The sequence below is a fragment of the Bos grunniens genome, chromosome 10 (genome assembly GCF_055505025.1).
Source record: "Bos grunniens cultivar Pamir isolate PY7600 chromosome 10, Bosgru_T2T1.0, whole genome shotgun sequence".
Taxonomy (NCBI): Eukaryota; Metazoa; Chordata; class Mammalia; order Artiodactyla; family Bovidae; genus Bos; species Bos grunniens.
The window spans coordinates 57021812-57042648 of record NC_141174.1 but is presented as its reverse complement, the minus strand read 5'-3'; the positions used below and the strand labels follow the sequence as shown (position 1 = coordinate 57042648).

General features: G+C 40.1%; 1 protein-coding gene across 39 annotated transcripts in view; it reads left to right on the top strand.

The window, feature by feature from the left end:
- HERC1 (HECT and RLD domain containing E3 ubiquitin protein ligase family member 1) overlaps positions 1-20837 on the top strand; it is a 214403-nt gene that overhangs the window by 184178 nt on the left and 9388 nt on the right. For all 39 annotated transcript variants that reach the window (XM_086321411.1, XM_086321393.1, XM_086321423.1 and 36 more), the window contains 12 exons: positions 229-522; positions 5563-5628; positions 5803-5928; positions 6752-6890; positions 8458-8639; positions 9345-9500; positions 10220-10342; positions 14143-14245; positions 15779-15948; positions 17347-17485; positions 19405-19574; positions 20612-20781. In XM_086321411.1, the coding sequence (XP_086177537.1) occupies positions 229-522; positions 5563-5628; positions 5803-5928; positions 6752-6890; positions 8458-8639; positions 9345-9500; positions 10220-10342; positions 14143-14245; positions 15779-15948; positions 17347-17485; positions 19405-19574; positions 20612-20781 (1838 nt within the window). The remainder of the gene's footprint in view (positions 1-228; positions 523-5562; positions 5629-5802; positions 5929-6751; positions 6891-8457; positions 8640-9344; positions 9501-10219; positions 10343-14142; positions 14246-15778; positions 15949-17346; positions 17486-19404; positions 19575-20611; positions 20782-20837) is intronic.

The following is a 20837-nucleotide window of genomic DNA, read 5'->3' as shown; positions in this document are numbered from 1 at the left end:
TGTACCATGGTTATATAAGATGTTAACATTAGAGGTGATTGGGGTTTTATAGGAATTCTCTGCACTAATCTCTATAACTCTCTATGTGCCTAAAATTATTTCAAAGTAAAAAGCTTAAAAAAGAACCAGTAAAGTTACAATATGACTACAGGCTTTCAGAATGCAGTAGGCTAATTTATAATATTTGGCAGAGGCCCTTCAGCATCGTATCCCTGCCTTTTCTTTTAGCCTCATGTGGTTTGTGGAGACCAGCTTGTTCACAGCCCCTATATGCAGTGTCTGGCTTCCCTTGCTGTGGGACTTCATCTGGATCAGCTGCTGTGTAATCCGCCAGTGCCCCCACACCACCAGCACTGCCTCCCTGACCCTGCATCCTGGAATCCAAATGAGTGGGCCTGGTTAGAGTGCTTTTCCACCACCATAAAAGCTGCTGAAGCCCTGACAAATGGAGCACAGTTTCCAGAATCTTTTACTGTTCCAGATCTAGAGCCTGTTCCAGAGGATGAACTTGTACTCCTAATGGTAAGTGTCGTATGAGCTACTACTATATGTAACTGAGATTGTGTTATATGGATGTTTAACAAATAGCAGACAAACAGTAAGTATTTGCTGGCTTGAATAGAGCAAGAAGCACACCCTTAGATAAACTCAAAATATTTTGCTTTCAGATAGTCACATTCAGTCTGATAAAAGGTTTCTATGGTGACAGGGATTGATTATGAGAATTGTGGCGCTTGTATAAACTTGCTAGTTTTCAAAAACATCATCCCATATTTTCTCATTTTCTTGTTCTTAGGTACCTTGTTAGTATACATATATATTTGTAAATATATTTTAGCATCTTTTCCTGGCCATCTTTTTAGATTTATTCCATATATAGATTCTAAATTATTTAGCACTTCAAACATGTTTAATAGAATCTGAGAAGGCATTTTAGTTGTCATTTCTTTGTGATTGTATTTGAGAGTGTCTAGACACTAAACTGTGATAGAGATAAAATGCCTGGGTAGATAGTGCAGGCCAGCAGTTGATCTAACAACCCCCTTACCTAATTAAGATTTATATAAACAAACATTTGAATATATTAATATATATACAATGTAAAACATTGTATTGTTCATATATTCAAATATATATTCACATATTTGAATATATTCATTTATTGAATATTTATTTGTGGATAAATAAACTTACCAATTCATTTATTAAATATATTCATATATTCAAAAATATGTGAATTGAAGAAAATGAGCAAACTCCGGGAGATGGTAAAGGACAAGGAAGCCTGGCGTGCTGCAGTCCTTGGGGTCGCAAAGAGTAGGACACGACTAAGTCACTAAACATGGAGAAGGAAATGGCAACCCACTCCAGTGTTCTTGCCTGGAGAATCCCAGGGACGGCAGAGCCTGGTGGGCTGCTGTCTCTGGGGTCGCACAGAGTCGGACACAACTGAAGCGACTTAGCAGCAGCAGCAGCAGCAAGTGACTAAACAACAACAACAATCTAAATATAGATTATTTTAGTCAGGAAGTATTCTCCTGAGCTCATTTCTCTCAAGTATGTCATATGTAGATGAGGAAACTGAAGCCTAGAAAGATGAAGTGACTTGCCCACAACTGTTTGAGTTCACAGGGGTGATGGCTCCTGCAAATGACCTTGTACCTGTGGGTGCTCAGAAGTGATTAGCTTTGAATCTCCAATATGTTAGTGATAGTTGATGGTAAAGGATTTTATCAGCTCAGTGTAGTTCAATCACTCAGTCATATCCGACTCTTTGTGACCCCATGATACGCAGCACGCCAGGCCTCCCTGTCCATCACCAACTCCCGGAGTTTACCCAAACTCATACCATCAAGTCAGTGATGCCATCCAACCATCTCATCCTATTGTTGTCCCCTTCTCCTCCTGCCCTCAGTCTTTACCCCATCAGGGTCTTTTCCAATGAGTTAGCTCTTTGCATCAGGTGGCCAAAGTATTGGAGTTTCAGCTTCAACATCAGTCCTTCCAATGAACACCCAGGACTGATCTCCTTTAGGAAGGACTGGTTGGATCTTCTTGCAGTCCAAGGGACTCTCAAGAGTCTTCTCAAGAGTCCTCTCTCAAGACTCTCAAAGAGTCTTCTTTGAACTTCTCCACAGTTCAAAAGCATCAGTTCTTCAGTGCTCAGCTTTCTTTATAGTCCAACTCTCACATCCATACATGACTACTGGAAAAACCATAGCCTTGACTAAATGGATCTTTGTTGACAAAGTAATGTCTCTGCTTTTTAATATGCTGTCTAGGTTGGTCATAAGTTTTCTTCCAAGGAGTAAGCATCTTTTAATTTCATGGCTGCAGTCACTATCTGCAGTGATTTTGGAGCCCCCCCCAAATAAAGTCAGCACTGTTTCCACTGTTTCCCCATCTATTTGCCATGAACTGATAGGAATGGATGCCATGATCTTAGTTTTCTAAATGTTTAAGCCAACTTTTTCACTCTCTTCTTTCACTTTCATCAAGAGGCTCTTTAGTTCTTCTTCAGTTCAGTTCAGTTCAGTCGCTTAGTCGTGTCCAACTCTTTGAGACCCCATGAACCACAGCACGCCAGGTTTCCCTATCCATCACCAACTCCCAGAGTCCACCCAAACCCATGTCCATTGAGTTGGTGATGCCATCCAGCCATCTCATCCTCTGTCGGCCCCTTCTCCTCCTGCCCTCAATCTTTCCCAGCATCAGGGTCTTTTCCAATGAGTCAGCTCTTGGCATTAAGTGGCCAAAGTATTGGAGTTTCAGTTTCAACATCAGTCCTTCCAATGAACATCCAGGACTGATCTCCTTTAGGATGGACTGGTTGGATCTCCTTGCAGTCCAAGGGACTCTCAAGAGTCTTCTCCAACACCACAGTTCCAAAGCATCAATTCTTCAGCTCTCAGCTTTCTTTATAGTCCAACTCTCACATCCATACATGACCACAGGAAAAACCATAGCCTTGACTAGACAAACCTTTGTTGGCAAAGTAATGTCTCTGCTTTTTAATAAGCTATCTAGGTTGGTCATAACTTTCCTTCCAAGAAGTAAGCATCTTTTAGTCTCATGGCTGCAGTCACCATCTTCAGTGATTTTGGAGCCCAGAAAAATAAAGCCAGCCACTGTTTCCACTGTTTCCCCATCTATTTGCCATGAAGTGATGGGTCTGGATGCCATGATCTTAATTTTCTGAATGTTGAGCTTTAAGCCAACTTTTTCACCCCCTACTTTGACTTTCACCAAGAGGCTCTTTAGTTCTTCTTCATTTTCTGCCATAAGGGTGGTGTCATCTGCATATCTGACGTTACTGATATTTCTCCCGGCAATCTTGATTCCAGCTTGTGCTTCCTCCAGCCCAGCATTTCTCATGTATAAGTTAAATAAGCAGGGTGACTTTATACAGCCTTGACGTACTCCTTTTCCTATTTGGAACCAGTCTGTTGTTCCATGTCCAGTTCTAACTGTTGCTTCCTGACCTGCATACAGATTTCTCAGGAGGCCGATCAGGTGGTCTGGTATTCCCATGTCTTTAAGAATTTTCCACAATTTATTGTGATCCACACAGTCAAAGGCTTTGGCATAGTCAATAAAGCAGAAACAGATTTTTTTCTGGAACTCTTGCTTTTTCGATAATCCAGCAGATGTTGGCAGTTTGATCTCTGGTTCCTCTGCCTTTTCTAAAACCAGCTTGAACATCTGGAGGTTCACAGCTCACATATTTCTGAAGCCTGGCTTGGAGAATTTTGAGCATTACTTTACTAGCGTGTGAGATGAGTGCAATTGTGTGGTAGTTTGAGCATTCCTTGGCATTGCCTCTCTTTGCAATTGGAATGAAAACTGACCGTTTCCAGTCCAGTGACCACTGCTGAGTTTTCCAAATTTGCTGACATATTGGGTGCAGGACTTTCACAGCATCATCTTTTAGGATTTGAAATAGCTCAACTGGAATTCCATCACCTCCACTAGCTTTGTTGGTAGTGATACTTCCTAAGGCCCACTTGACTTCACATTCCAGGATGTCTGGCTCTAGGTCAGTGATCACACCATCGTGATTATCTGGGTCATGAAGATCTTTTTTGTACAATTCTGTGTATTCTTGCCACCTCTTCTTCATATCTTCTGCTTTTGTTAGGTCCATACCATTTTTGTCCTTTATTGAGCCCATCTTTGCATGAAATGTTCCCTTGGTATCTCTAATTTTCTTGAAGAGATCTCTAGTCTTTCCCATTCTGTTGTTTTCCTCTATTTCCTTGCATTGATCGCTGAGGAATGCTTTCTTATCTCTCCTTGCTATTCCTTGGAACTCTGCATTCAAATGGGTATATCTTTCCTTTTCTCCTTTGCTTTCACTTCTCTTCTTTTCACAGCTATTTGTAAGGCCTCCCCAGACCCATTTTGCTTTTTTGCATTTCTTTTTCTTGGGGCTGGTCTTGATGCCTGTCTCCGATACAGTGTCACTAACCTCCGTCCATAGTTTATCAGGCACTCTTGTCTATCAGATCTAGGCCCTTAAATCTATTTCTCACTTCCACTGTATAATCATAAGGGATTTGATTAGGTCATACCTGAATGGTCTAGTGGTTTTCCCCACTTTCTTCAGTTTAAGTCTGAATTTGGCAATAAGGAGTTCATAATCTGAGCCACAGTCAGCTCCTGGTCTTGTTTTTGCTGACTGTGTAGAGCTTCTCCATCTTTGGCTGCAAAGAATATAATCAGTCTGATTTTGGTGTTGGCCATCTGGTGATGTCTGTGTGTAGAGTCTTCTCTTGTGTTGTTGGAAGAGGGTGTTTGCTATGACCCGTACATTCTCTTGGCAAAACTCTATTAATCTTTGTCCTGCTTCATTCTGTACTCCAAGGCCAAATTTGCCTGTTACTCCAGGTGTTTCTTGACTTCCTACTTTTGCATTCCAGTTCCCTATAATGAAAAGGACATCTTTTTTGGGTGTTAGTTCTAAAAGGTCTTATAGGTCTTCATAGAACCCTTCAACTTCAGCTTCTTCAGCGTTACTGGTTGGGGCATAGACTTGGATTACCGTGATATTGAATGGTTTGCCTTGGAAACGAACAGAGATCATTCTGTCATTTTTGAGATTGTATCCAAGTACTGCATTTCAGACTCTTTTGTTGACTGTGATGGCTACTCCATTTCTTCTAAGGGATTCCTACCTACAGTAGTAGATATAATGGTCATCTGAGTTAAATTTACCCATTCCAGTCCATTTTAGGGAAGTATTAACAATGCGTAAAAATCAAGTTTGTTATGATTGTAAAACTCCTCTTAATTTATATTACCAAGTTCTTTTTTTTTTTTTTTTTTAAGAAGACTTAGTTAAGAACAGATGAATCTTTTGCAAAAAATTTTCTCAAAAAATGTTTTGGGAAAAAGGAGGGCTGCATTTTGGTCTTCTTTCTGCTTGTAACTGACCATGTGATCTTGGGCTTCTCTTTTTCTTTAAAAAAAATATTTATTTGATCATTTTTAAGACTTCTTTTAAAAAAAAAAAGATAATTATTGATTAGCAAAGTTGATCCTGATGTTTGCCCTGTCTTGCAGGATAATAGTAAATGGATCAATGGCATGGATGAACAAATTATGTCTTGGGCAACTTCCAGACCTGAGGTCAGTAAAGAGGACAATAACTTTATGGCGGTTCTTAGTAAATCTTCTGGTTCTAAATGTTTATGTGTTTATACCCTGGTGTCCCCCATAGAGGCTTCTACACACTTAGTAACCAGTAGATGCTTGTTTGAATGAATTAGCGAATCAGATTTTGATTTGTTTGTGGTTTTCTAGGACTGGCACCTGGGAGGTAAATGTGATGTCTACTTGTGGGGTGCTGGCAGGCATGGACAGCTGGCAGAAGCTGGAAGAAATGTGATGGTACCTGCAGCAGCTCCCTCATTCTCACAGGCCCAACAGGTAACTAGGAGGGTAAAGAATTGGAGAACTGACAGTTCTGATTCCCTTGGGTTCAGTAGCTTACTTTAGGATAGTTTGTCCACTGCATAATCTATTGTGAGGAATCCAACAAAGTCATGATATAAAGCTTCTAAATAAAAGTTTTGTAGAGTTTTTATCAGACTTAAGTTTTGTTAATATTCCCAAATTTTTCTTGTTTTCAAGTATAATTAACATCATGAAGCTTTAAGCCTGCCCAGTACATATTTATAGATGTTAAGATATTGCTAATTATCAATTCTCTCTTTGGGGTCATAAGCTTGCTGGGATCTTTAGCCAGATGTCATTGATACCCGTCCCCTCTTCTAATAATTGTGGTACTAAATCTCCAAACTCTTCTTAAGGCTCCTGCTTTCACTTCTGTTCTTCTCTACCTCAGTAAGCCCCAAGATGCACTACTCTTTCTTGCAGATATCCCCTCCAGTGTCTGTTTCTTGGTGACTTCCAGCCAGTCTTTACTATTTTCCCATCACTGTTTCCTTTTTCTTCTTTTTATCTATTTTCTTCTTAAACTCTGCACAATTGACTGAAAGCTCTGTAAATAACATGTTTTAAACTGTCTTAAATCATCAAATGAGCCTCATACATCTTCTAGTTAAGTAAGCAGTTTTATAATAATCAAGGGCTTATAGGAATCCCATAGTTATGTCAACTCTTCTGCTTTAGTGAAAGGATGAAAGAACTGATAAAGGTATCCTGGGTATACATGGAATCATTTTTAATGTTTGCATGTTAAAGCTATATAATAGAAGATAATGTATTTAATTTTGTGTTTTGATACTAGGTCATATGCGGTCAAAATTGTACCTTTGTCATTCAGGCCAATGGCACAGTGTTGGCTTGTGGGGAAGGAAGTTATGGCAGATTAGGACAAGGAAATTCAGATGACCTTCATGTGCTGACAGTCATTTCAGCCTTACAAGGTAAAATTATCCTCAGTTAAAAGCAGATCAGAAACTATGGCTTGTTTGTAGGAATGTTTGCTTATTACATTGCAACTCACCCAAACCTTTGCTAAATAAAGTCATGTAGGGTTTTCACTTATATTTATGTTCTTGTTTAGGCATGTACAACCTTAATTTACCATATTTTAAGTTGTATTATTTTATAAGTTGTCATAGCATTGCTAGAATTCGGTGATATAAATTGCTGTGTTAATACTCACTGAAGATTGTAAACAGATTCTTTAAAATTGCAAAATTGTAATTTGGTAACTATTACTGGCAGTAGTAGGGCTTCCCAGGTGGCTCAGTAGTAAAGAATCCACCTGCCAGTGCAGGAGATACAGGAGACAGGGTTCCATACCTGAGTCGGGAACATCCCCTGAAGGAAGAGATCACAACCCACTCCAGTATTCTTGCCTGGAAAATTCTATGGATAGAAGAGCCTGGCGGGCTACACCCATGGGGTTGCAAAGAGTTGGATATGACTGAGCAACTGAGCACACATGCAATAGTAGCAGTAATCAGGCATGTGCTTCATTAACATTAAACATTAATTTACATAGAAATGTGCATATGTACTAAAATCTTTTAAAGGGCATCTCCAACAGAGTTCTCTGTGACTTGGAGAAAGAATATCTCTAGAAAAAGCACTGCAGGGGGCCTCTGGCTTATTTCTTAAGTTAACTTTTACTGACTCTAAAGTCAATAGACAAAATCGAGTTTTTGAAGTAAAAGCATTTAAGTAACATAAGATCATAATGAATTCTTGAATAGCTCTAAGTTCTCTTCCTTCAGATCTAAGTGTGAAGAGCACAACATTGGGAATGGGAGGGCTTGGTTCCTGTTCAGTTCTATTACATCCTGCCTCTGTTGCCTTGTATCAGCTACTAGACCTCTTTGTGATTCAGTTTCCCTAGTTGTATAAGTGGTGATGATAATATCTGCCTCATAGGCTCTGTGTGAAAAGAGAAAATGAACGATCCATGTAAAGCACTTATAGGAGTGACTAGAACATAGTCCTTAGTGACTGGAATTGCTCCTGTCACCCTTCTGTTCCTTATCATCATTTTATGTTGCTGCTGCTGCTGCTGCTAAGTCGCTTCAGTCATGTCCGACTCTGTGCGACCCCATAGATGGCACCCCACCAGGCTCTGCCGTCCCTGGGATTCTCCAGGCAAGAAGACTGGAGTGGGTTGCCATTTCCTTCTCCAATGCATGAAAGTGAAAAGTGAAAGTGAAGTCGCTCAGTTGTGTCCGACTCTCAGCGACCCCATGGACTACAGCCTACCAGGCTCTTCCGTCCATGGGATTTTCCAGGCAAGAGTACTGGAGTGGGGTGCCATTGCCTTCTCCTCGTTTTATGTTACTGCTCCCAAATTTCTAGGTTATGGCTACAATTTAGATTTAAAATTAAAGATATTCTTTTTTATTTCTCTAGTACTATTGTGGTATTTTTTTTATTCTATGAAACTACTTTGTAGCAGCTTCAACAAAGAGGGAACTTTTACCACCCAGTGACTCTTGTTGCATTTCTGCTCTGTTGCAGGCTTTGTGGTGACCCAGCTGGTGACTTCCTGTGGTTCTGATGGGCACTCAATGGCCCTGACTGAAAGTGGTGAGGTCTTTAGCTGGGGAGATGGTGATTATGGCAAACTCGGCCATGGGAACAGCGACAGGCAGCGACGGCCCAGGCAGATCGAGGCCTTACAGGGAGAAGAAGTGGTGCAGGTCAGGCAGGATATGGAGAAGTTTATCTTTGAATGTAAACATACTGGGTTTAGATCTCAAGATTGGGTAATGAAAAAACAGTAGTAAAAACATATTACCCCATCATAAAAGATCCAGTGTTTTTGGTGGTTCACAGTCATTTTTGAGTGTCTCAGGGATTTAAATGGGTTTTGGTATTAGAATGGACTGTTTTTCCTCTACCAACTGGTTGACCTAGGCCAGGGTGCTTCAGGTCTTTGTAAAAGGTGAGGTTTAACTCCTGTCCCACAGTTCTTGATCTACTAATAAATGGAAAGCTTTGCTTTCAACCTGTCATTATTATTACAAAGGTTGAGTTTGTATACTTTTTTCTGGAAAATCAATTAGCGATCTAAAATAGTGTTGTCAAATTGCATAGTACCTTAGAGTTTACAAAAAATTTCCCCATTCATTAACTCATATAGTCTAGGTCATCTCTGCAGCTGAAGAGCAGCAACAGTTCTTCCAAGGTGTGCTGTTTATCTTGGTCTTTCTGAAGATGATTAGATCAGACTTGCAGGAGCAAGAGGGCCACTTGGGTGGATAGGACATACTGGTCTTGAAGATCCTGAGTTGCCAGTGAAGTTTATTTTAAAGATTATTACTGTATTAAAAACCCAAATGACTGATTTCTTTCTTAGTATACCCTCTTATTAACATTTTTGTTCTTGTTGGTTCTATTTGTAGATGTCTTGTGGCTTCAAACACTCAGCAGTGGTAACATCAGATGGCAAACTGTTTACCTTTGGGAATGGTGACTATGGTCGTCTGGGTCTGGGAAACACCTCTAACAAAAAACTTCCAGAGAGAGTGACTGCACTGGAGGGATATCAGATTGGACAGGCAAGGAATAAGTCAATAATATGTTCTATCTGATCATAGTTTCTTGTTTCCTCTGTGTGCACTTGGATACTATCCTTTCAGGAAGATTAGAACCACCAGTTGTACTTATCCTGATGTACATTTTGTTTGGCCTAATTGGTAATTGGTTAACAAATGAAAGTCATAATTCAGGATGTGAATATTTCACACTCCTATTCATAATACAACTTGATATGAAACCTTTAAATAATATAGTAACTCCTGTTCGTTATCCTGGAAGTAGATGGCGGAATTGCAGCATATTGGTAGCTGCTGCTCTTAAGTAATAATTGTCCATGACCTATACATGTTGAGATTCTCTCTTAATGAAAAGAGGAGATAAAATGTTATTTTCTACTATCTTTTATCTTTTATTATTCCTTAGACTGTCTCTGGTGTGAATGAGTATTTTTTAATCATATGTACTTTTTTCCTGTCTTGTGTACTGTCTAATTCAGAGTTAGCCATAGATATTTGAAAGCTTTTTCTTTGAAGAAAAGAAGGTTGTCTTTTGTTTGTGAATGATAAGAATATTTTCTTCATGACATATTTGGTTAACATATGTAAAACCCTGAAACCAATACAAATCTTCTGAAAAAAGAGCCAACATTTTCACTGAAGTGAATAAAAAGGGTCCCAGAAATGGGTATGTATTTTAGGCATTGTGATTTGCCTTACTGAGCACCCTCTTCTTTCTCCAGGTGGCTTGTGGCTTAAACCACACATTGGCGGTGTCAGCAGATGGCTCCATGGTGTGGGCTTTTGGAGATGGGGACTATGGAAAACTAGGTTTAGGAAATTCCACTGCAAAATCTTCACCTCAGGTCAGTATTGTCTTTAATCTAGGGATGCAGACACCATGGTTTTCTTCTATGTCAGTACCTCTTTTTAGTTGGAAGTAATTTACTTCTAACATTTTTGATAGTTCATAATGAAATATAGAAGCTTCCTTTGCTTATTCTTAGATTTCCATCATTCTAGACCTTATTTTCGGAGAAGGCAATGGCACCCCACTCCAGTACTCTTGCCTGGAAAATCCCATGGATGGAGGAGCCTGGTAGGCTGCAGTCCATGGGGTCACACAGAGTCGGACACAACTGAAGCAACTTAGCAGCAGCAGCAGACCTTATTTTAAATAAGTCATTAATTACTAAACTGGATATAAAAATTCTGCAAGGACAAATATCTGTCTTTGTCATGGACTGAATAGTGTAGAACTACCTCCCATATAGAGAAGAAATAAGTATAAATATATTCCCAGGATATCTTATGAAGGGAAATGTGAACAATCTTTTGTAACTCTGCTTGTGGCTGCCATTTCAGCTTGTTATTACCACTGAATTATACAGGTGTGTGCCTTTTTAAAAGTAATAGGAAAGCCCAGTGCATAAACAATAATTTAGAGTCTTTGTTCACCTTATAGAAGGTTTCTTTGCTCTTCAGAACTCTTGTACATTCTTTTTATGTGGATTTTTCTAATATGTTTAACAAACAGCGTGATTTACAAGTATTCAATTTACATTCAACTCCAGATTTCACTCTCATATATAGTCTGTGACATCTTGATAGCTGGATTGGTAAATACTCAGCAGTAGGTACAGAAGGGAAGGACTGCCTCTCTGAAGAACATATAAAGCAGTTACTGTTACCTCTGAAAGCAGAAAAAAATCTGACTGGGAGCAGCCTGTGGCTTTACCTGGTTTTTTAGTGTTCTTTAAACAGCTATAGTACTTGAATGCAGTCTCAAAAATGACAGAATGATCTCTGTTCGTTTCCAAGGCAAACCATTCAATATCACAGTAATCCAAGTCTGTGCCCCAACCAGTAATGCTGAAGAAGCTGAAGTTGAACGGTTCTATGAAGACCTACAAGACCTTTTAGAACTAACACCCAAAAAAGATGTCCTTTTCATTATAGGGAACTGGAATGCAAAAGTAGGAAGTCAAGAAACACCTGGAGTAACAGGCAAATTTGGCCTTGGAATACGGAATGAAGCAGGGCAAAGACTACTAGAGTTTTGCCAAGAAAATGCACTGGTCATAACAAACACCCTCTTCCAACAACACAAGAGAAGACTCTATACATGGACATCACCAGATGGTCAACACCGAAATCAGATTGATTATGTTCTTTGCAGCCAAAGTTGGAGAAGCTCTATACAGTCAGCAAAAACAAGACCAGGAGCTGACTGTGGCTCAGACCATGAACTCCTTATTGCCAAATTCAGACTTAAATTGAAGAAAGTGGGGAAAACCACTAGACCATTCAGGTATGACCTAAATCAAATCCCTTATGATTATACAGTGGAAGTGAGAAATAGATTTAAGGGCCTAGATCTGATAGATAGAGTGCCTGATGAACTATGGAATGAGGTTCATGACATTGTATAGGAGACAGGGATCAAGACCATCCCCGTAGAAAAGAAATGCAAAAAAGCAAAATGGCTGTCTGGGGAGGCCTTACAAATAGCTGTGAAAAGAAGAGAAACGAAAAGCAAAGGAGAAAAGGAAGGATATAAACATCTGAATGCAGAGTTCCAAAGAAAAGCAAGAAGAGATAAGAAAGCCTTCCTCAGCGATCAATGCAAAGAAATAGAGGAAAACAACAGAATGGGAAAGACTAGAGATCTCTTCAAGAAAATCAGAGATACCAAAGGAACATTTCATGCAAAGATGGGCTTGATAAAGGACAGAAATGGTATGGACCTAACAGAAGCAGAAGATATTAAGAAGAGATGGCAAGAATACACAGAAGAACTGTATAAAAAAGATCTTCACGACCCAGATAATCATGATGGTGTGATCACTGACCTAGAGCCGGACCTCCTGGAATGTGAAGTCAAGTGGGCCTTAGAAAGCATCACTACAAACAAAGCTAGTGGAGGTGATGGAATTCCAGTTGAGCTATTCCAAATCCTAAAAGATGATGCTGTGAAAGTGCTGCACTCAATATGCCAGCAAATTTGGGAAACTCAGCAGTGGCCACAGGACTGGAAAAGGTCAGTTTTCATTCCAATCCCAAAGAAAGGCAATGCCAAAGAATGCTCAAAGTACCGCACAATTGCACTCATCTCACACGCTAGGAAAGTAATGCTCAAAATTCTCCAAGCCAGGCCTCAGCACTATGTGAACCATGAATTTCCTGATGTTCAAGCTGGTTTTAGAAAAGGCAGAGGAACCAGAAATCAAATTGCCAACATCTGCTGGATCATGGAAAAAGCAAGAGTGTTCCAGAAAAATATCTATTTCTGCTTTATTGACTATGCCAAAGCCTTTGACTGTGTGGATCACAATAAACTGGAAAATTCTGAAAGAGATGGGAATACCAGAACACCTGATCTGCCTCTTGAGAAATTTGTGTGCAGGTCAGGAAGCAACAGTTAGAACTGGACATGGAACAACAGACTGGTTCCAAATAGGAAAAGGAGTTCATCAAGGCTGTATATTGTCACCCTGTTTATTTAACTTATATGCAGAGTACATCATGAGAAACGCTGGACTGGAAGAAGCACAAGCTGGAATCAAGATTGCCGGGAGAAATATCAATAACCTCAGATACGTAGATGACACCACCCTTAAGGCAGAAAGTGAAGAGGAACTCAAAAGCCTCTTGATGAAAGTGAAAGAGGAGAGTGAAAAAGTTGGCTTAAAGCTCAACATTCAGAAAACGAAGATCATGGCATCCGATCCCATCACTTCATGGGAAATAGATGGGGAAACAGTGGAAACAGTGTCAGACTTTATTCTTCTGGGCTCCAAAATCACTGCAGATGGTGACTGCAGCCATGAAAAAAAGATGCTTAGTCCTTGGAAGGAAAGTTATGACCAACCTAGATAGCATATTCAAAAGCAGAGACATTACTTTGCCAACAAAGGTTTGTCTAGTCAAGGCTATGGTTTTTCCTGTGGTCATGTATGGATGTGAGAGTTGGACTGTGAAGAAGGCTGAGCGCCGAAGAATTGATGCTTTTGAACTGTGGTGTTGGAGAAGGCTCTTGAGAATCCCTTGGACTGCAAGGAGATCCAACCAGTCCATTCTGAAGGAGATCAGCCCTGGGATCTTTGGAAGGAATGATGCTAAAGCTGAAACTCCAGTACTTTGGCCACCTCATGCGAAGAGTTGACTCATTGGAAAAGACTCTGATGCTGGGAGGGATTGGGGGCGGGAGGAGAAGGGGCCGACAGAGGATGAGATGGCTGGATGGCATCACTAACTCGATGGACGTGAGTCTCAGTGAGCTCCGGGAGTTTTTGATGGACAGGGAGGCCTGGTGTGCTGCGATTCATGGGGTTGCAAAGAGTCGGACACGACTGAGCGACTGATCTAATCTGAAACAGCTATAGAGTTCTCTTTGGTTTCTCTTGTGCAGAGCAGTGTTTCCACTTCACATGGGGTGCTGGAGGATTTTAGTCAAACATCCTGTACCCCCTATAGAACTCACCCAAATTCAGGTAGCCTGCAGAGCAGTATGAGAAAATAACATTTAGGAGTGTGGATTTGACTGGAAATAGGTGGGTGAGTATTAATATTTTTCTGGAAGATAGTCCTTGAGTTTATACATACCAGTAGGCAAATTTGAGTGTTTTTCTTTTTAAAGTATGTCCCTTACCCTTTTACTTTGCAGAAAGTTGATGTCCTTTGTGGAATTGGAATAAAAAAGGTTGCTTGTGGAACTCAGTTTTCTGTTGCATTAACCAAAGATGGTCATGTGTATACCTTTGGTCAAGGTAAGGCATTTTCCAGGCGTTAATTATATTGCTTATTTTGTGCACACATGTATTACAGAAATATGTGCCCTCCAGCTAGATAGAAAATGCTTAAATTGAGTCACTTCTCATTCTGGTTGATGAGTGACTGTCATTCCCCAGCTACTTTTCACCTCCTCTTACATGATGTTTGCTGTTAGGACAAACTCTCCTCCTCATTGATCACCCCCCCTTCCAGAGCCTTCATTCTTGCTAGAAGAATTCCTGCCAAAGCCTTCCCTTCCTCATCTCTGCTGCCTTTTTACCTTGCTGCCACAAAGACTGCCTTGACCACCAAGCTCCTCTGGATCCTGCCTCACTTCCCAGCCCTTGCAGGGACTGGGGGGCTCAGGTCTTAGGAATTCACAGGATTCAGGATTCAAATCTTAAGTAAATCCAAATCCAGCCATCCATATCCCTGGAAACCTGTTCACTTTTGTAAGTCAACTTCCTGGCAAGTTGTAGTGACTGAAGGGTGTTTGAGGCAGATGTGAAGAAGAGGAAGGAATAAGCTGTGATTGAAGTTTCTAGTCTTGGAAGAATGTTGACACCACTGACAGGACAAGGGGTTGGTTTTGGGGAAAGAGACAAGGAGCTTAGTTTTAGTCATATTGAATTTGGGCCATGTACTCTAGGCTACATGTATGGAGAAGTCTGGCAAGTTACTGAGGATTTAGGTCTGAAACTCCAGAGAGATTGCTTATAGAGATGTTGGTTTGCCTAATGGATAATATTGTAGTTAAAGCCATATAAATTGGCTCTAAGAAACCCAGGGAGAGAACATGGGATAGAAGAGTAAGAGGATAAAACTCTGGAATGTGAGTAAAGGGCATGTAAGCACAGGAAGAGGACTCAGGAGAGTTGGCTTTGAAAGGAGTGGAGAGAGAGAGAGGTAGCCAGTGAGCCAGGACAGTGCAGTGTCTGAGGGGCAGGAGGAGCTGAGGCCACATTATCAGAAGGTAAAGTAGAGCTCTGTGGGCTGCAGTAGGCAGTTAGGTGCTATTCATGGCTTTTGAGAGTAGTTTCAGTGCAGTGATGAGAATGGAAGTTAGGCTACAGAAGGTGGCCAAGCCAAACAGCATGTGAAACAACAGGAACTAGCCTGCACTTTGTAGAGTTTGGCAGCAAAGATAAGGCGAGAAGTTGGCTTTGAGAACAAGAAAGGTTGCATGATGTGTTTTCTTAGGCTGCAAGAACTCTAGAGCCTTTGTAACTTTTGTGCAAGTCCTCTCAAGTATGAGGATGCTAGAGGTAACCTCTTCGTTTGAAGTAAGCTAATCATTTTAGATTTAATTTCATTTATTTTTATGAATAAGGAGATTGTGACATTTTGCAAAGAAGCAGTTTTAAACTTTATCCACTCAGAATCCAGTATACCTTACCAGAAAACCCTTTTTTGCCCCAGTGAGATATATATGTCATTGCCATACCACCATAGACATTAAATGACTCATTAGAAATTAGAAAAGGACTATGGTGTACCATCCATAAATGTCCTTTTGCTGTTTTTTTCAGATCGCTTGATAGGCTTGCCAGAAGGGCGTGCTCGCAATCACAATCGACCACAGCAAATCCCTGTCCTGGCTGGAGTGGTCATCGAAGATGTGGCTGTTGGAGCTGAACACACACTTGCATTGGCATCAACTGGAGATGTGTATGCCTGGGGGAGCAATTCAGAAGGTCAGGTAAATATTTACTTCACTGCTGTTCTCTCATGTCTAGAAATCTGACAGAATTGTTCATTTGGCAAAGATATAAGCTAGAAACTCAGAATATCTACACAAGGCCTCAAGCACATCATCGTGCTCTACAACAGATTATTTGGAGTCCAGTTGTGCGTATCTCTGTTGCTTGTGCCCTAGTAAATGTATCATTGTTTAAAGAGAAATATGGCAATACAAATGTAGTTAAGGGGATTAACTCAATATATGTGTGTGTGTACACACTGAGAAGCGCCTGGCACATAGTAAATGGCCAAGTATTTGTATTTATAAGTATTTGCTACTATCATCAATAATCATCATCATTTTCACTACAGTAATAAGAGAGATTACGTACTGGAAGCATCAGTTGATCTGAAAAAATGGAAAGAATAAAACAACAATACTTTTATATTTTATGATATGACAGTGTACAAAGTATATTTGTGTTTGTTCAGGAGGTCTTGTCACTCCCATTATGCAGAGCAATAAACCGAGCCTGTAAGAGATTGACAAAAGATTCAAGAGGTTGATGTGTTCAGCCTATCCTGTGTGTGGAGTTGGGATGTACTTTGGTGGAGGAGGTCTGAGATTCCTCCTACTACAGTGGCTTTCAGCTCCACATGCAGAACCACATCCCCGTCCTCTGTAAATCTGCTTTACTTATGGCTGTCTCTAGAACCAGCAGCCCTCAAGTTCAAGGTCCAGTATTATTCATAGTAGCCTCCTTTTGGCTCTGTGGTCTCCTCATTATATTAACAGGTGGGGAAGCTGGTCATCACTCTGGTTGCACATTGTCTTAATGAGAAGAGAGTTGATGTGGGGACACCTTTGGAAGGTCCCTGGTGGACCTTGACATTATCCTGCCTGATGATGTTGAGGTGCTCAGCCACCAAAACACTGGGTATCCTAGTCAGGCCCGAAGAACAGAGATCTGGAGATGAGAATTTTATTCTGTGTGTATTTTTATAATTGTTTATTTACTGTTACACAGGCAATCTATGTTAAAAATCAAGAAATCAGTGTGTTTTAAGTAAAAACTCTAGGGATCACTCTGTTATATATATATATATATATTTTTTTTTTTTAACTTTCCAAGAATTTATTTCCTGTCTAGAGGTGGAAAAGATGTTTTCAGTCATTGAGACTCCTTTGCTAGATTTGGAACGGCCTTGTTGCAGGTTAATTTATAGGAGACAGTAATGAGCTATGAGGATCATTCTGATAGAGAAAATCAAATTAACTTCATTATTTTCATATTGTTGCTTGATACAGATAATAACTTATTTATGTCTGCTACCATCCAAGACAAAATTTTATCGTCTTGGCTTTCTGTCTTCCTCTTTCTAATTGAATATCTGAGTATTTGTAATTTATTCCCAGCTTGGCTTAGGTCATACCAACCACGTTCGAGAACCAACCCTGGTAACAGTTCTGCAAGGGAAAAATGTTCGGCAGATCTCAGCTGGCCGCTGCCACAGTGCTGCATGGACAGCGCCGCCTGTCCCGCCAAGAGCACCAGGTGAGGGAGGAAATAGCTGTGCTCCAGCAACCTCTCTTTCACCCCAGCTGCACTGTCTGCTTGCCAGCTTCACACTGCATCCAGGCACCATTCTGAAGCCATCAGACCTTCCCCCACACAACCAAAGCACTCTTTGTGCTACAGCACTGCAGATACTTTCAAAGCAGGCAATTCTCCTACAGACTTCATTACATAGCAGTGCCTCTCTGCTCCCCAAAAGAAGAAAACATATTACTTAGACAAGCAAATTTATAATTTTAGAACAGCAATGAAGTATTTTTTGTATGTAAAAGTGATGAATTATAGCTTTCTAAGGCATGCTGTTAATAAAGATGAAAAGCCCTGAGACCACTTGTCGAATTCTCCACCCAAGTCAGTGGTTTGAAACATGATGTTGTGTATACATTGGCACAGCAGAAAAAAAAATTGTTACCATTTTACTCCAGTGATGGGATATTTCTATCTTTTGTGTGTTTTGCTTTTAATTTATTATGAAACCTTATAGATCTACAAAACATATAAAGAAAATTAAATGCATATCATTCCCCACAAGTGTAACCATTCCCTTAAGTATGATATTTATCATCCTATGCATTTCTTCATATTGGGCTACCTCTTTCATAAACCATCAAGTCCTCTCTGGTATCTGAGGCACTAGAATGTCCCTGAAGTGATCTTGTGCCTGAAAGCTGTTTTCCTATCCCTTTTTGGAGCCCCCTACTTCTTAGCCACAGGTCCTTGGGGAAAATTCCCCATACCGATTGTTTTCTCTTAGATACCCTTAGAGAACAAGGTAGGCCTGCCAAGTAGATTCCAAACAAGAATGTTCTAATAGAATGAGCAGTGCTGCTAGGCCACTGACAATTTCAGGTTCTCAGGGGCTTCTTCAGCTTCCATCAGGGTTTCCCTTCCACTTCGGGACAGAGACTAGACAGCATGGTGGCTAAAGGTTCAGACTCAAAAACCACATTGCTCAGGTTGAATCTGCCACTTGGGAGCTGGGTGACCCTGAGATTCAGTTTCCTTGTCTATAAAAAAAGCATAATAATAGCACCTATTGTAAAGAACTGCAGGAGTAAATGAATCAGTTCTTATGAAGCTCTTAGAACAGTGTCAGGCACATAGAAGTAGTCAGTAAATGTTTGTTTAGTTGCTAAGTCATGTGACTCTTTGCAACCCCCATGGACAGAGGGGGTCCATGTTAGCTTTAACTAATAGGAAAATACCTCTGAGAACTGAGGTGTACAAATGATTATTTGCAGGAAACTCGAATAAGTTGAGTATCTCATTCTTAGAGTTTTGTGCATTTCTGTAAGAGGATACCCATGGATACAGTCCTTGTAGTCTTTGCTTCTACAGAGCTTATTCTTTAGTATAAAACCTCCATGAATCATGGACTCATATCTTTCATTCTGTCATGTTAACTTTCTGTCAGAGCCCTAGTAAGTGTGGGAGGGGGTTCTGCTGAGTTGCCCATTTCCATTTTCCAGAACTTCCTCTCTGGTCCTGGTCCACACCTTGTGTTATTATGAAGATGTCAAGAATGAAATGTTATTGAATGTGAAAGAATGAATTTGGGTTTTTTGTTTTGTTTTGGGTTTGTATGTGTGTGTGTGAAGAAACTAAGTCCATAGGTAAATGGGAAAGTAAATTAAAGGAGAAAAAAGTAAGTTTCCATAATGATAAATAAAAAAGATGTTTTACAAACCAACACTAGTGCATCAAAAATTTAAGATGAATTGATGGATAGAGGAATTGATAAGTGATAAAGTATATATAGCAAAATATTAATTATAAGTGGTGGGAATGGGTGTTCCATTATATACTTGCAACTTCTGTATGTGTTTGAAATTTTTCAAAATGCTAAAAATGAAAACATTGCATTTTCCTTTACAATTGTGCATTTGTGTTCTGGGCAGGTGTGTCAGTGCCTCTGCAGCTGGGCCTGCCCGATACAGTGCCCCCCCAGTACGGGGCTCTGAGGGAGGTGAGCATTCACACTGCGAGGGCCAGGCTCCGGCTGCTTTACCATTTCTCTGACCTCATGTACTCATCCTGGAGGCTGCTGAACCTCAGCCCCAACAACCAGGTAACGCGCTGGCTTAGGAAGCAGTGCCTGTGCTGTGCTCACCACATCCCTGGGCCTTTTTTTCAGCCTTCAGATACTTCCTCCATGGCTAATGCTTTTAGCACCCAGGAGATCTAGAAAAGGCAACAATTCTGTTCTTATTTTATTGTTGGATTAAGGATGATCCAGATATAGGTTATCATGCTGTTGGACACAAAATGGTCTTCCTTCAGTGTTTTGGTTTGTCGAAAGTTCAAAGAAGTATGAATGACTAAACATGTGTTTTCTACAAACTGTAGTATATGATTTTAAAACTTAAGCACACAAAAGTGTTAATACCTCCGTCAAAGGGGTTGTATAAGTGAGTGTGAGAAACTCTGGAGCCTTCCTGCTGTCCTTACAAATGAACATACCCTGTGGAGGGGTAGTGGGGAGATAAAGTAAATTTGGCTGATGTGATTGTCTTTATAGAACAGTCTAGTAATTTAGAAAGAAAGAAAGCTGGCTATGTTTGTTTGTTTAATGTGTAGGCATGCCTGCCAAAATGTGTATTAGTTTGTAAAACTGTTAGTCAAAAATCCTTTTGGTAACCCAGTTATGAGTGTATGAGAGACATGAGAAATCATTGTTGGAAATAGATAATCAACGTGGCAACTGAATACTGTGCAGCACTAACAGAATGTTAGCATCCTGTTTATAGTTAATGAGAGAAATGTTTATGGTATAAATTGAAGTGAGAAAAACAGAAAATTTATATAAATAGTACAATCTTGAAAATGTGGAAAGGAAGGCAACTGGAAGGAAGTGAATGAAAGTGTTAATGGGGCCATCTCCATATGGTAATATTAGGGAATGATTTTATTTATGTGCTTATGTGTATGTCTTTTTCTGTATTTTAAAAATAATAATCATACTTTATCAGAAAAATATTTTGAATAAATTGCCAATAAGGGCTAATACCCAGATTTATGCTTTTAAAGTGCATTTCTAAAAGTGACATGTTACTTCTTTTAAGCCTTAGATTGTACCATTTCTGCTAAGCTTACTTTCTGTTACAGAATAGTACGTCTCATTATAATGCTGGAACATGGGGCATTGTGCAGGGACAGCTTCGGCCTTTGTTAGCCCCAAGAGTCTACACCCTCCCAATGGTGCGCTCTATAGGAAAAACCATGGTTCAAGGCAAAAACTATGGACCTCAAATTACTGTAAAGAGGATATCAACCAGGTTAGCACGCTATATGTGTACATTTCGTTAACGGGACTCACAACTGACTCATCTCT